This window comes from Hippichthys cyanospilos, chromosome 11 (assembly GCF_059441005.1).
Source record: "Hippichthys cyanospilos isolate Australia breed blue-spotted pipefish chromosome 11, RoL_Hcya_1.0, whole genome shotgun sequence".
NCBI lineage: Eukaryota > Metazoa > Chordata > Actinopteri > Syngnathiformes > Syngnathidae > Hippichthys > Hippichthys cyanospilos.
The window spans coordinates 16,372,221-16,387,811 of record NC_142379.1 but is presented as its reverse complement, the minus strand read 5'-3'; the positions used below and the strand labels follow the sequence as shown (position 1 = coordinate 16,387,811).

At 36.3% G+C, this 15,591-nt stretch overlaps 1 protein-coding gene across 2 annotated transcripts in view; it reads right to left on the bottom strand.

Moving 5' to 3' along the window:
* Positions 1-15,591, bottom strand: part of dync2h1 (dynein cytoplasmic 2 heavy chain 1) — an 81,818-nt gene that overhangs the window by 10,615 nt on the left and 55,612 nt on the right. For both annotated transcript variants that reach the window (XM_088427414.1, XM_088427415.1), the window contains 15 exons: positions 15,111-15,245; positions 13,877-14,020; positions 13,358-13,447; positions 12,144-12,209; positions 11,972-12,022; positions 11,829-11,882; positions 11,454-11,585; positions 9,308-9,380; positions 5,779-5,939; positions 5,280-5,405; positions 3,458-3,568; positions 2,425-2,494; positions 2,213-2,298; positions 840-915; positions 476-696 (listed from right to left, as the gene is read on the bottom strand). In XM_088427414.1, the coding sequence (XP_088283540.1) occupies positions 476-696; positions 840-915; positions 2,213-2,298; positions 2,425-2,494; positions 3,458-3,568; positions 5,280-5,405; positions 5,779-5,939; positions 9,308-9,380; positions 11,454-11,585; positions 11,829-11,882; positions 11,972-12,022; positions 12,144-12,209; positions 13,358-13,447; positions 13,877-14,020; positions 15,111-15,245 (1,596 nt within the window). The remainder of the gene's footprint in view (positions 1-475; positions 697-839; positions 916-2,212; positions 2,299-2,424; positions 2,495-3,457; positions 3,569-5,279; positions 5,406-5,778; positions 5,940-9,307; positions 9,381-11,453; positions 11,586-11,828; positions 11,883-11,971; positions 12,023-12,143; positions 12,210-13,357; positions 13,448-13,876; positions 14,021-15,110; positions 15,246-15,591) is intronic.

Sequence of the window (15,591 nt, the reverse complement as noted above, 5' to 3'; positions counted from 1 at the left end):
AAAGGTCCACTAACAATATGGAGAAACATACACAGCACAAGCTTAGCTACCACTGAAATACTTGTTACTTCCTTTGTGAATTTTAATTCACAGCACAGATTTCCATATTGACGTTCATTTCATGCCATATGTCTACCCAGCTTTTAAGTGGCTAAAACAAAATCCACTTTCAAAAGCACCAAAAAGTATGAGTCAGTGATGTGCTTTGGGGGCCTCGAGCAGCAATCTGTACTTTTTTCTTTAAATACACCTTATATTGCCAATGCAACAAATTTAATTTAGGATACAAATAAAATACGTTGTAGCATTTGCTTCCAGGAGTAAAGCTCGAAGTGTGCTTATTTATAATTCTCTTTAGCAAGATTTAATTTTGGACTGCTGAAAAGGGGTGTTACATAAGAGGACAACCATCTTAGCAACTTTAAATTCAAATGTGTGCTTGCAAATTATTTGTTGTGAAATCCTCTCAACCTACCAGGATGGAGCAAGTATTTGGAAGGTTAATCTGAGATGGAAGAAAGCGTGCTCCTTTGCTCTTTACTTGTCCACCTGAGAGGGAGGAGAAGAGTCGTGCAGAGAAGAACTGCTCCAGGTAAGAGCGCAAGATGCGGAGGTCAGATGGGTTGTCGATGCGTCCGCCATAGATGGCATTCTCCAACAGACCATGGACAAACTCCCACTGAAAAGGTTTTCCACCTGAAAAATATCAGAGCACCAACAAAATCCTCTGAAGCTCACACAGAATGTAATAATAAAAACATTTACCACACTGTAGCTACAGTATATGTAGGAACTCGCAGGATGCTTATTTAGTCAAAGCAGAGGTTAAAGCCATGTACCTTCAAAAAGCCTGTCGATTATTTCAAAGCCAGCACGCAGATCCGATAAGGAAAACTCATAGAACTTAGTCCATCCCTAAGAAAGAAGAGGTTAAATATTACATAGTGTATGCCAATACTATTTGTCGACTATTTACAGACGAAGACAAAGTTCTTATTTTGAAATCAAATAATAATGTATTGGTAACTATCAATGAATACTTTGGCTTTCTCCCACATTAAAAAAGAAAAAAACCCCACAAAAAATAAAAACTAAAAATGCAATGTTGATCAAAGACCCTAAATTGACCCTGAGAGTGAGCATGAGGGTGAATATTAGTTTGTCTACATGTGCACTGATCTGTGACTGACTGGCATGTCCACAGTGTATTTTCTCATTCCAATTCAGCTTAGATAAAATCCAGCTGACCCATGACCCCAAAACTGAAGGAAGATGGTCTATTCATTGCATTCCCTTACAAGTAAACTTTACTTAACATCAGCAGTGAGCCATAATTTTTTTCCCCACACATTCACATGAGTGACTCAGCTCATAGAAGGTCAAGTCAATACCACTGAATAATAAAGCAAGGGTAAATAGTCTTGCATACCATGGAAATACACATATACACTTACACACATGCACATGTGCATACAAACATGCACATATGCAATATTCAAAAATTAGGGAACGTTGTTATGCGCTAAAAGGCGCTGGCCTTTTTATAAAATCAAAGACAAGAACAAACAGGAAATGTGTGTTTTTGGTGAAAGGTTTTCAATTATGGAATGATTACTGTATGAGAATGATCTGCTATGTTTAAAGATAGAATGCTACAGATAGACAATTGGGAACCTGAAAAAATGTAAAAAATCTTTAATGCTCCATTCCTTCATTTTTCATTTCCATCAATGCCGGATATTTTTATTTGGGCTATATACTATATGTATAATTCACCTGTAAATTTACTGGATAACAGGATGTTGTTATTATTTTCTTTTAGTTCGAACTAGCTAAGTTGTGAACTTACAACTCCTTTGAACATATAAATGTACTTATTACGTATCCTTGTAATTAATATGTGTTTCTTCTGGTTTTGTGTATGTTGTTGAAATTTTACATTAATACGTTCAATTAATCAATCAATCAATCAACCAATAAATCAATATTTGATTCAAAATTAAAAATAGATTTCTGTAGTGTTAAAACATAGCAGGGTGTTTTGTATGTTTGTGTTCTGTATGAGGTCTCCCAAATGAGATGGTTGGTTGTAGGTTGTAATCTTGCATGTACGTTATTGTAGTGCAATACATTACAGGTTTCATTGTGTGGGTACGTGTGTGTGTGTGTCCTTGTGTGTGTGCGTGAGTGTGTATGTGCGTGCACGTCTGACCTGAGGTATGTAGTTACGTCTTTCTTGGCAGACGGCGTGGAACCAGGCTAGACAGAAAAGGGACTGGGCCCGGGCCAATATCCCACCTAAACAAAACCAAATCACTTCAGCATTAATTTCATACTAATAACCTACCTATTAATTGAATTCAATATAAATATCAAATACCCTAGCAGATTGGAACAATAAAATATCATCTCAAGAGAGCCGACCTTTGCTGATCTGTTCTGGCGTCCAGGATTCATAGGTCCTCAACAAGTTTCTCTTCAACCCAGGAGGATCCTAGATAAGGGTATCAGGAAGATTTTAAGACCAAACAGTGACATTGTGAGAACATGTATACTGAAATCCAGGCAAAATTGCCCTTCTTTAATATCTGTTTGCTTCTATATGAATATGAACGTGATGCTTATTTTGATTCTATAGTGCAGCCTTTGTAAAATAACTGACACCAAATTCACAGTTTATGATTAGATAGATAAAAACCTTAAGTACAAATACGGTTAGGTAAAAAAAATGAAACTGACTATGTACAAAATGCGTTGCAATAAACAAAGACAATGCAATTTTTTTAGCATTACGGTCATTCGTCGGTCTGTTGGCAAAAAGGCCGTCTGTAGGTAACGGACAGTCCGTCAGTGCTGATGAAGTGCCCACCTTTGCTTTTAACGTCTTTACTGCCGAGTTCTAAACAAAACTTAAAAACCTGAAAAAAAATCCCCACCAAGCACAAAATAAGCTAATCACCTAAAACCTCATGATACACAATTGCGTGTTTTGCCAAACCACTGAAAGAATAAATTCACATAAAAACACTTGCACTTCTGAGTTGATGAAGTGTTTAAAATGTGTTTCCTTTCGTCAATCTGTCAGCTAAGAGAAATATGGAGAGACAGCAACAAAGGGACTGTAACTGTATATGCTGCATGCATCGTTGCTGAAGTAGCTTTCCCTTTGAGCGGTGTTCTCATCAGAAACACACCATGTAATATTGAAAGCCTCACTAACACATACTTTGCATGCCTCTGCATCTCTGGCCCAAAATTATAACTATATAACTCTTTTATTTAAGGCACGAACTTTGTTTCACTATCATATAACATTACAACCCCTTAGTTGCACCAGGAATCAAGCAGACACATAGATAGTCATATTCAACAGCTAAGTGAACCCAGAAATAATATCATACAGGCAGTATTAAACATTGCAAATAATGTATTAATGCATACCTTATTCAATGCATACCTCATAAGTGATCTTGAGGCTGGATTGTAGCAGTATGGGGGGAAATCTGGGATGAACCTCTGATGTCAACCACAGGCGAAAGCCTTCTTTGGGACGAAGCACATTTAGTTCCTATGAAATAAGGGTGGTACACATTTACAACTATAGTGTGAAAGCTGCCAACTGAGCTTCAAGCCCTTTTTTGTATTTTTGTTTTTGAATGTCACATTCCCATCTACAACGCCATGGACAAGTAAATAGCACATCTGATTTTAGCATATCACAGAGAAACAGATACAAGGACCAATAATTAGTCAAGTGGTAAGATGGGCTTTACTTTTTGTCTTTGCCCCTGACTAGTGCTTATTGGAGGCCCTGTTCATCTTTGTCCATTTTTGTCCTTTCACAACCACCATTTTCTTCATTCATCATTCTTTCACCTTAACTTCCTTTCTCACACTGCCCCCGTCATTTCCTCGTCAAGGCAGTTTTTTCATTTCAAGCTTGACTGCAGAGACCTCATCAGTTGATGGGTAAGAGTGAAACAAAGAAAGAGAGCGATGAAGAGGAACAGAAGTGAGGTTTAGGGTTCACAGGCTATGTGTAACTGTTAGAAAATAGCTTTAGATGATATCCAGGATGTAAAACTCAAGTGAGGGATATACAAGGAAAAAAACACAACAAAACATTCTGTATTGTGCACACTACTGCTGAGCTGAGCATGCACACACACACACACACACACACACACACACACACACACACACACACACCTACATGCACACACACGTATGCACATGTTTCTGCCCCAACAGCTGTGCCTCCCAGTGAGTGTTGACCTGCCACACACATTATGAAACATAACCCCAGGAAAGGTACAATGGAATAAAAAACAAAAGACAAACCTACATACAAAAAGGAACATCAAAATAGCGGTAAATAAATGTGGCATACGAACTGGTGACACAGAGGTTTACAAGGAGCTTATGCAATTACACAGCAAGCATGGAACACAAACACAGTGAAAAAAACATTCTGGAAGAAAGAATTTTATATAATTACAAATGACAGGTGATTTCAATGTGTAGCTTTTGATGTTGTAAAAGCTGTGGCCCATTTAAATAGATTAATTCAAATGAAAATGTGCTACAAATATGACAATGGGAGTCTGTTTCCAACAATGTCAGATGGTTTTGTGTATCATTGGGATGCAGCCCTACTGATATGAGTTTCATGATATTTTAGTTATGGGGCATGGATTGTTACTATATTTAAGACTTACAATGTGACAAAAAAAGTTTTGAATTTAGGCTAGTGATTGTTAACCTGAATATGTGCAGATTTACATTCTGCAACACTATAAAAATATACTGTGTGTGTGTGTGTGTGTGTGTGTGTGTGTGTATATATATATATATATATATATATATATTTTTTTTTTTTTTAATCTCACAAACGGTTTACGTTTCAGTCTAAAACAAATGTCTGCTCAGTAACGTATTGTATGTGTTTTGGATTTGTGTTTTGTTACATCGTTTAAATTTTTACAAGCTGTACAATTTGTAGTATGATTCTGAATAGATTCTGAAAAGATCACAAAAGTCAGTCTGTACCAGGCTATGTAAGACAAATAATGGCAAAGAAATTTGTTCAGAAAAACTACACTATAAGAAAAACTGTTTCTGGTTAAAACCATTTCATACAACTGAAAGGACTTTTATGTAAATCAAATCTATTTTTTTTACGTTAAAAAAAAAAAAAAGGACCCAAAAATCAACAAGTGAATATACTATAAAAAATACATATCACAGAAGAATAAAGACCAACAAGACAATATGCTTACTTTTTCTAGGAGAGGTAGCCATGCTGTGACAAGATGAAGGTTTTTCAAGCAAAGCCACTCTCCGTTTCGGGAACATTCTCTGAGCGCGGCCATGGCCACGTCAGCCTGCCCCTGACCCATCGAGATCTGGGCAGACAGAGAGTCACACTCAAGCAGGGCACCAAACAAAGGAAATGGGATAGAAAATCCAATTCGGTCTTGGCATTCGAGGTTAGTGGGAACAAAATGTGATTAAACCATTGAATTTTTCTTTTCACTGGATTGAAAGCATGCAATTGTGAAACTAGATTACACTGCATATTTTAATCCAATCAACTATCTAGATTGCTGTATTGAGTTGAGGTCAGAAAAATTAACACATTAGAGTTGCTTGCAATTACAGCTTTGTCAAAAACAAAACAACCAATTTCTTTGGTAGGTGCAACCAAAAATTAAAACTTTGACAGTAAGTACGCAATCTGTTTGCATTTATACCATCGGAATTTTACTTTCAGTCTACCTCACGATACTGGTCCCGACCCACAGTGTCTGTGGCAAGTTCTACAAGTTCTTGGGAGGGGTCGGCCCCTGGCGAAGTGATGATCAGCACTGGTTCCCACTCCAGTGTCTCAGCATAAAGACGGCGCAGGTTCAGAGGAGGTGGGGAGAGTTCCTTCATCCCTGGAGACACCATGAGAAATGACAAAAAAAAAAGAAAATATACAAGTGTACTGCTGTGAGGTGAGACATTAAAAAAAACACAACACATCGAGGCAGCTGTTATGCAAATAAAAATAGGGGACAGTGCCAGAAGAATGTGAGCTGGTGATTCAGTGAAAGTTCACTACCAAGAATGCAGTATAAAGCTGGACGGGAAGAGCAGGTGATGCACATGGAGACAAGTTGAAGGGGTGAGAGGCAAGAGCTGGGCTGAAACAACGATGGAAAGTGTGTGTGTGTGTGTGGGGGGGGGTTATTATATTTATTATACATACTAAGAGAAATATAGCAAGTAGAGGGCAAATCTTGTACAAACTGCATAATACCTTTGTCAGTGTGTCTTCATGCAGTATATGTGTGTGTGCGTGTGTGTGTGTGTATGTATATATATATATATATATATATATATATATATATATATATATATATATATATATATATATATATATATATATATATATATGCTCTAATCCTGCTGTAATTCACTGAAAAATCAGATATTAGCTAATAGAGTCACACACACTGCGATATAGCAGTATTTTCAAAATCTCAGCCTAATACTCTCACTACGTGCGCACAGACACACGCACGCACACATGGCCACACGCACACAACGCATACAATCAAACAGTGGCTTAGTAAACGCCAGCGGATACTTTTGGTGGTTGCTGCCAAATGCAATCTGCTCCACCCTTCCAAACACACACAGACACTCAGGTCCTGGTAGAATCACCATGGAAACATAAAGAATAACATTGTCTATACACAAGTGTTGTGGTGTGTGTCTCGAATGGGGGCGTTTACAGAGCATGTGTGTGCACAAACACACATATCATCTCCTATGTTACCGGCAGGTAATCAGGATCCTCGCTGAAAACAAGCATCCGGGCGGTGAATAACAACCTTCACCATTATTTTGGGAACATGCAGTCTGGGCAAAGAGGAACCTAGAATAATGCTCATTGTTCCAGACATAACATAGAGGTTGGGGGAAAAAAAGTGTATGTAGTTACATGATGATCATGCATCACCTTGATACGAGGCATGGTAGATGTTTAGCAATACACATCCATCCCTTTTATATACTGTACTGCTTGTCCTCATTCAGGCTGCAGGTGTGCTGGAGTCAATCCCAGTTGATTTGTGATGAGAGGCGTATTACACCCTTAGACTGGTTGCCAACAAATCGCGCATATAAAGATAAACATTTCACACCAATTTGGAGTTTTCAACTAACCTAACATGCATGGATGTGGAATATGGAAGGAAAGTGGCATACCCGCACAAAACCCACACGTGCACTGGGAAAACACACAAACAAGACAGGAAAGTCAGAGCCTAGATTTCAACCAGCTACCTCATATATATACGAGATAGATTTGCTCACCACTTAAACATAGTGCCACCACATGTTGAAATATATCATGTAATTAAAAATAACTAATAGAATAGTTTTTTTGTTCTGCATATTAAAGCTATCTAGTCACATGAAAATTCAGCCACAGAAATAAGCTGACTCAGCGCATTAAAAAAAAAAAAAAAAAAAAAAAAAAAAAAAACTATTTCTATATGATTTAAGCGAGGCGGCATAACTGTGTGCGAGCAGTGGCCAGCCCTAGACTGAAAGGATTGAGTGAGATTAGTTGTAAGAGGATTACAGACCGTGCTTCATTAGCATACTGATTCAGTGCCAAAGACACAAATACATACTGTTTCTCTACCCTGCTCCTGCTCTGTTATAGTGTATCTATCGTCTCCCTTGGATAATGACTAATACTCTGCAAATACTGATTGCAACTTCAATGATGAACACAACTGCTGTTCAACAAGTTTGAGGCCTCTAACAGGCCGCAACATTATGTAAAATTTAATTTATCATAAATTCCAACCCAAGAATTGTATCAAATATTCAGTCTTCTATAGATACCTAACTATCAATGTTACACTGTTTATTCTGCAGTGAATGGAAAAGCTCTTTGGCTCGAGTGTCAGCGTGGATGAGGTGCTCAGGTGAATCTCTACTATATTAATATCCAGTCCGAGCATTAGGCTAACCCTAACAAGATAGTTAAGTTCCATCTTAATGTTGCATCTGTCAGAGATATACAGTACTCCAAGCCTTTAGGTAACAACTGTAAAACTGCCAAATGAGGGCCAACACCAATGGCAATCCCAATTGTGACGACTGACGATTTGTCAGAGATATACAGAACTCCATGCCTTTAGTTACCAACTGTAAAACTGCCAAATGAGGCCCAAAGCCAATGTCAATCCCAATTGTGACGACTGATGATTTGAAAGGCCATCCTGGTCGGAGCATCCCGAACTGATTTCTTTGTTTTTTAAATGGTTGTTGGAAGAGCTAAAAATACATATTTTTTTCTTTTTCTTTAATACCCACAATAGCACGTGTTTTGTTAACGGGTCTGACAGTAAACCAAAACACAATTTTAGTAAGAACAAAATAAAGTGCATCACATTCCCTTAAAATGAATTTAAGTGTCAGATACAGTGGCCTGAAGTGGCCTGAAGTGCAAAGCACACAAATAAACAACTAGCAAGCACAGGAAAAAAAGTGGTTTATAAGAGAAAAAGGAGCACACAAGTGAAGAAGAGCACAGGAAAAATGGAGCGTGCAAGATAAAAAGAACAAGAAGGCAAAACAAAGGAAAGTTTTGCACTTCAGGGCCACCGTAGTGAGAAATTGCTCATGTTGAACAGACTTTCACAAATGACATCAAGCACATTTTCTACAAGCAACGTGAAGAACTAGTTGTCAAACAGAAGTACAAAAACTATAAATCATAAACATAACTAACCAGGTGACAGATTAAGGGACTGAAAACAAACATTATGAATGGAAGCTGGAGTCATCTTCATTTTCTCCAGATTGATTATTGTAAATTTAAAGAAACTCCAGATGTCTATTTAAAGCTAGGTAGTCCTAATACTCTACTTCAGCCTGATTCTGTCCGGCTTTGTCACCTCCTTTCAATATCCAACTTTCTCCTGCGGCAACGGCCAATCTTATTATTAGCAACACATGTACAATATATATTATCAGTGGGGATATTGATATTAGTAGTTAACCTACTCAATTACTTTATTATTTATGCAACTGTTATGGTTGCCCATCCCCACCCCATCATTATTGCTATGACTGTGGAATCAATCCTCATATGATGTAGTTTGTTTTCTGCAATGTCTTCTCATCCCAATTCCCAAGGTGGAATATGCACTTGTGTGGCTTTGCTTGATTTATGGAAATACTGATATGACAAAGCCAAACTCCAGAAAACATGAAATAGTCGGAAATTAAAAACACTTACCCAGTGCCTGTGAGGCAAAAGCTGTCATGGCACTCTGCAGTCGATCTGGTCTGACTGCCTGAACCAATAACAGCTGGAGGGAAGATGAGAGAAGAGTAAACTAATTAGATGATACAAAACAGTTAGGCTGTCATCCTGTTGAAAAGTAAAAGAAACAAGAAAAAAAGACAGAGCGGCTTTACCCACAAATGTGTGAGACCACAATATGGACATCAGCTTTGTTTTATAGAGACAACGGTAGTTATAGCATTGCAGATGATGCAGTCTAGAAATGTCCCCACATTTCCTGCCTTTTGTTCTGCTGAATTTCACAGAAGTTTAGTAAAAGGAAGCCATAGCCTACTGCTATCTGCAGTTTCGATGCAGATTCAAGCCATTCAAGACTCCCTTAAACATCAGAAGCACACTTGCGAACTGATGGGGAGGGAGGTCAGTGAATACACATTGATGCAGTCCTATATTATTTATTAATCTACACACTGAACGCAGTACTATTTAGAGTTGTATACATGGATGCCAAGCCAATTGTCGCAATACCTCCGTTCTTAGATTATTCTTTTTTTTATTGTTCACTTTCTCTTTAGACATGTAGTGTACTTTCACAAATATGGATTATTCTTCATATATATATATATATATATATATATATATATATATATATGTATTTTTTTTTTACCTTACAACGAAGGCATTATTTTTTTTTGTCCCCTCTTCACGCCATTTTTTTCGCCTTACGATACCTCAAACATGGAGGTCAGTGAAAGTGTGTGACTCTGTGAGTCACTCCGCGCTCATTCGTCTATACACGCATTACTGCTTACTCACTACAATGCTGGTCTGCTATTGGTCAGCATCACGCCTCCCTAAGATGTTGGTCTACTATTGGTTGGCTTCACTCGTTCCAAAATGGGGGAACGTTAAAGCTTTGATCTCCTGTGAGTGCTTACAAAAATGTATTTGTAGTACATTTTAGTGCTTAATTCAAACTTGAATTGGTTAGCTATGGGTCCAAAGATTGCTAATTAAAGAGAGAAGTAAGAAAATGATTTATATGGAAATGAAGCTGGAGATAATCAAGAAATACGAAGAAGGCTAAGCTAACCTAGCCTAGGCTAGGCTACCCTCACAATGGAATATGGCCATAAGTCGCTCAAAAGTAAATACATCCTTTATATATGTTTTATCTATGATGTTATTTATTTGTATGCATGTATACTATATATAAGTAGCACTCACTATACTATTTTGATACCAATTTTTAATATGTATATACAGTTTTGATGTTTTTACCTGGGGTTTTGCACGCATTAGCTAATTAACATAGGTTTGGATTGCCCGCCATACGGCAAAATCGCATTATAATCCCAACGTGTGCGTGTGTGTGTGTATATATATATATATATATATATATATATATATATATATATATATATATATATATATATATATATATATATATATATATATATATATATATAATCTGGAACGGCGATGAAACTTGCAGTCATATATATATATATATATATATATATATATATATATATATATATATATATATATATATATATATGACTGCAAGTTTCATCGCCGTTCCAGATTCGAATAGCATTGTAGCAATATAAATCATAGTAAATTATCATACTTGTATGTTTACACATATTTTTCTATTTATTTTATTTATATTGTTTTCGTTTAGACTATTTCCTGTGCAGAACTGGCATCATCAAGGCAGGATTAGCCATGAACATTTGGAAAATGTTAATTACGCTGTTAAAAAAAAAAAAAAAAAAGATTTTTGATTTTGTCAAGGTAACAGTCAGTTAAAATTAACTGAGTTTAGAATAAGAAGATAACAGCGCTGTTTAATTTAAGAATCGGTTGAAACAAAGACATTTTGGCATTTTGAACAAACAGGCTTTGGAAAAAAATCCTTCATTGAAAATAACATCTAGACAGAAAAACATTGTTGTGCTGGCTAGCTGTATACATTTATAAAATATAAAATTGAAACTATCTACTTTACAAAGACATATGATGGTAGAAGAAGGCAATACATAAATATGTGTATAGATCTCTACAGCTAATAGAGATAAATCTTTTAATTAGTGATATGGACTTAAACCAATTAATCTGAGTGAAATCTGACCTGCTGGAAGGGAGTAATTTTCTTGGCAATGGAGGATGGAATTTCTTGTTCACAGTGTGAGCTCCGAGCGAAGGACAGCCAAAGGTCTGAGTCATTCAAACACAGGGACTGATAGAGGGCTGTGAATGTAGTCTGAGAATGAAGAACAGCACATATTAACTAAAGCCAAAGAAAAGTTACAATGTGAGACTGAGAATTCTACAGCATTTGAAAGAGAAGATGACACATTTGGATTTACTGTACCATTCCAGTATACAGTATTTGTAGATATATATATCTTACTGTTTACTGTTGATATTAGCGATACCTCACATTAATAAGTGTGTAAGATAATGTTGTCTATAGTTTGACTGGTTAATCTATTTCAATGTTTACCTTGTAAACTGCCAGTGATTTGTGTCTCTCCTGATCGATCCAAGATGGGAACTCCTGGCATGGGGGAGAAGGACAGACGGAGGAAAAGGTCATTTGAAAAGAAAAGCCTGCAGCGTGTTATACTATACAGAAAACAAATCTACCTCTTGTTTGAATATTTCTCCGACAATTGAGCCAATAAAGACTTCCCATTCCTGTAGCAGAATTATTAATACAGATGACATTTGGTGAATAAGTTATGTTCAAATGTACAGTATAACCAAGATAACTGAAAATAAAACATGCTTCTGAAAATAAACTGCCAACCGTACTCACATTTTCCTGGAATAATTCAGGATATATGCCCTTGGTAAAATAAAGGGCAAACATTAACTGGTCAGCCTGAAAGATAAACGAGAATACAAAACAATGAAATGGACTTAGTATGTCAAATGTATTTCTAAAAAAAAGTTGTGAAGGAATTATTTGAATGTTAATAAAAAGTATTTAAAAAGTGCCCTTGTCATTCCAGGATTAATGCCCACATTGATATAATGACGTTTGAGTATAAATAATGGTGTTGAAAGGAGCCAGGTGTCTAACCAGATATCTTCTAAATGTAAGTACAAGCTACTGAGTGCCATGTTATTCTGACAGGGAAATTACAGTATATGAGTTTATATGAAATATTTTAACAATACGACATTCAGTGAACTGCCGTTTCTTTCAATTTGCTGCAATTTCTTGCTACACTGACATGCAATAGCACACCGTTTTACCATAATATATTTGATATACAGTATCTGGAGCTCACTGTTCAATCTCTTACATCTATGGTTCAGTTGAAAAAAAAAGCGAAATTTGACAATCTTCAAGAGGTCTCTTCAGTCATGAACCTTTGCTGCCTTTTCTACACGCTTCCGCTATTGTTTAGGAAATCTGACCAAATCCTTTGTTTCAGTCTCACAATATAGCAAACAAATAGAAATTCTTTTTACTATTCACTACGTGATCTTCAGAAACATTTTTAAAAAGCGCTGGTCAATATTTGACTGCTACAGTTTGTTAATTGGAAAAACTCACCGGTAATTGCCAATTTTGAGAATTAAATTATTATTTTGAGACTTTGTTTAGTGTAAACTTGTCATAATCTATTAAATTATAGCTTCTCAAAATGAAAACTTTTCAGACTTCTCTAAAAGGAGGCTCATTATGTTTGTGTTAAATCAAAATAAGACCATTGCAATTTGCATTTTTGCTTTGGAAAATATGACATAGAACCTAAACAAGTACCTATATCTTAAAATATGGTTAATTATTTGTTGTCAGTTTTCAATAACATCTAGTTTTTGTATAAATGCATGGTAATTTTTAAAAATGGTAGGTTTTATTAATTATAAAATTAAAAATTATAAAAAAACACATTATTTGGTGATTAAAACAATCATTAGTTGCTGCCAAAATATTAAAACACACTAAAGTGACAATCATCTGCATTTCTGCAGCTGATTACTTAGGTGTCTATTCACATGGGTGTGTGGCAATATTACCTTGAAAAGTGAGCGACAGACATACTCATAAACCATATTCTTCAAACGTGCTTCCAATGCGGTGATCCTAGCTTCAGTATGAGTCGCTGCCTGAAGCATACAGAAAAATTCTACGTGAAAATATGATGACATTCTATTTTTGTATTTGTGTTCAACACATTCGAGGTCAAGAGTAAAATCTGGAAAATGTTGATTTTGGTGCTTATGTAAACATTGTTTAGTTTGCAAAATCTAACAATAATTTTGTGATAAATTGACAAGATAATATCTAGCATAAAATTAATTTATAAAATAAAAATAAAATTAAAATTAATTTAATTTAATCTATCTATATATATATATATATATATATATATATATATGTGTGTGTGTGTGTGTGTGTGTGTGTGTGTGTGGGTGTGTGCATGTGCGTATGTGTGCATGGGTCAATAAACAAACAAGCGCGTGTAAGAAAATTCTTGGCCCTTCACATCACTTTCTTTCAAAACAGAAGGGAAGTGATGTGAAGGGCCAAGTTACCTTTTTGGCCTGGAGAGCCCTTTGGAAGAGGCGTAAAAATGAAGCAAGGCTGAAGCGGTACATGTTGTCAATCTTTGACAGGTCGGAGATGACAAAATACATCTTGCTTGCACTCTCCGCAAGAGGTAAGTAGGCATCTCGTTCCTGAAATCCAAACAAATTGTGTGAATGAAAATATGGAAAGGGAATATATTTTTTAAGAGAGTGATAAAACACATGTTTAATGCAGATAAGATATTGTGGTGCATATAAATGTGAACCAGAAGCATTTGTTATAATCGAGGAAGTGGGAAAGGGCGTAAAGATTAGGGATGGAAAGAAACATTAAACTTAAGAACAAAAAAACAAGACTTGGAATACTTTCTATTGCTTCCTAGAGGTTCACAGAGTGATAAAATTACACAATTTTGGATGAAATTTGAAATGTAAAACAAAATACTTTTAAAATTATGTTTTCATTGAAAGATAATGTTTGCAAAAAACAGCTTTGAAATTATGTATATTAACGTATTAATATTGTTATGAACTCCTCCGCAGCAACAGATGGTATTGAGGGAACATTCACTATACCCAACTATAACATTTGGAGCACATCTACTTTTGAATTTGATCATTTTCAAAGCCAATTTACGATTATTCTGTAAGTACTGGATAACAACTACAGTATATTTTGTATGTGTGGCAATTGTATTATGTACGTTATTAAAGAATCAATTGAAATATACATCCAATATACTGTATCTCTTGTGCTCTGACAGAACACATAAATTTAACTATAACCCATTACACAATTGGCCTCATGGCTGAAAAACAGCATGAGCCCTCAAGACAAGACATTCAACTTGAGAAAGTGTGCAGGTGATGGTAGGATAGAGATTCTTCCCAAGACAACTCACTATTGCTCCACTATTACCACTGTAGCCCAAAGGCCAGGCATAATGAGGAAAGATGAATAGTGTTTAATAATCTGAGAGAAATTGCACACGCAAAAAGGAGCCCAGGGAGCAAACAATTGGCCCCTTTTCTCCGAGATATTTTAGAGCAACACTTGCAACTACAAACGTTCAGCATCCGTAGCTGCCTGAGGATACCTGAAAATCTTTAAGGTCTACTTTTGAGCAAAATTCCAGCTAAGCACTGAGACTAAGGGATGATATGTCAGGTTAAACGAACGGCCTGTCCCTAATGATAAGAATGTTTCCCATGAGACTAATTTTTAACTGTGTGTGAATACCTGGTCCAGAGATGCTTGCAAACGGTGTGATTCCAGTAGTGACTCCTGGATGAGAGCACTGCTTGCTTTGGCCTGGTTCAGACTGTCTATCAGCTCACGGTTCTCTAACATATTTCCCTGCGATGTTGCCAGGGTCTGACATGGGTGGAGGGATGGATAAAGGTGGTGGGGAGACAGGGCGACAAGATCTGTTATAGCAAGTGTTGCTGTCTTGTAACACTCATGTCGGACATTAACAGATTTATCAAACCATTTGGAAAACATATTTTTGAAAACTGACTGAAAATAAAATGCAGTCACAAAAGCATTCAGATAAAACGAATGGGAAAGCAGTGAAGCATGGAAATGTTAAGATGGCCATAATAAATCCCTAGACTGTTTTCTTTTCTTCTGGCCTACCTTTCTATGTGTGTTTCTCTCACACAAAATGTGTCCTTGTTATAAAACCCAGCAATTTTTAATGGAAATGGTTTTGATTGGG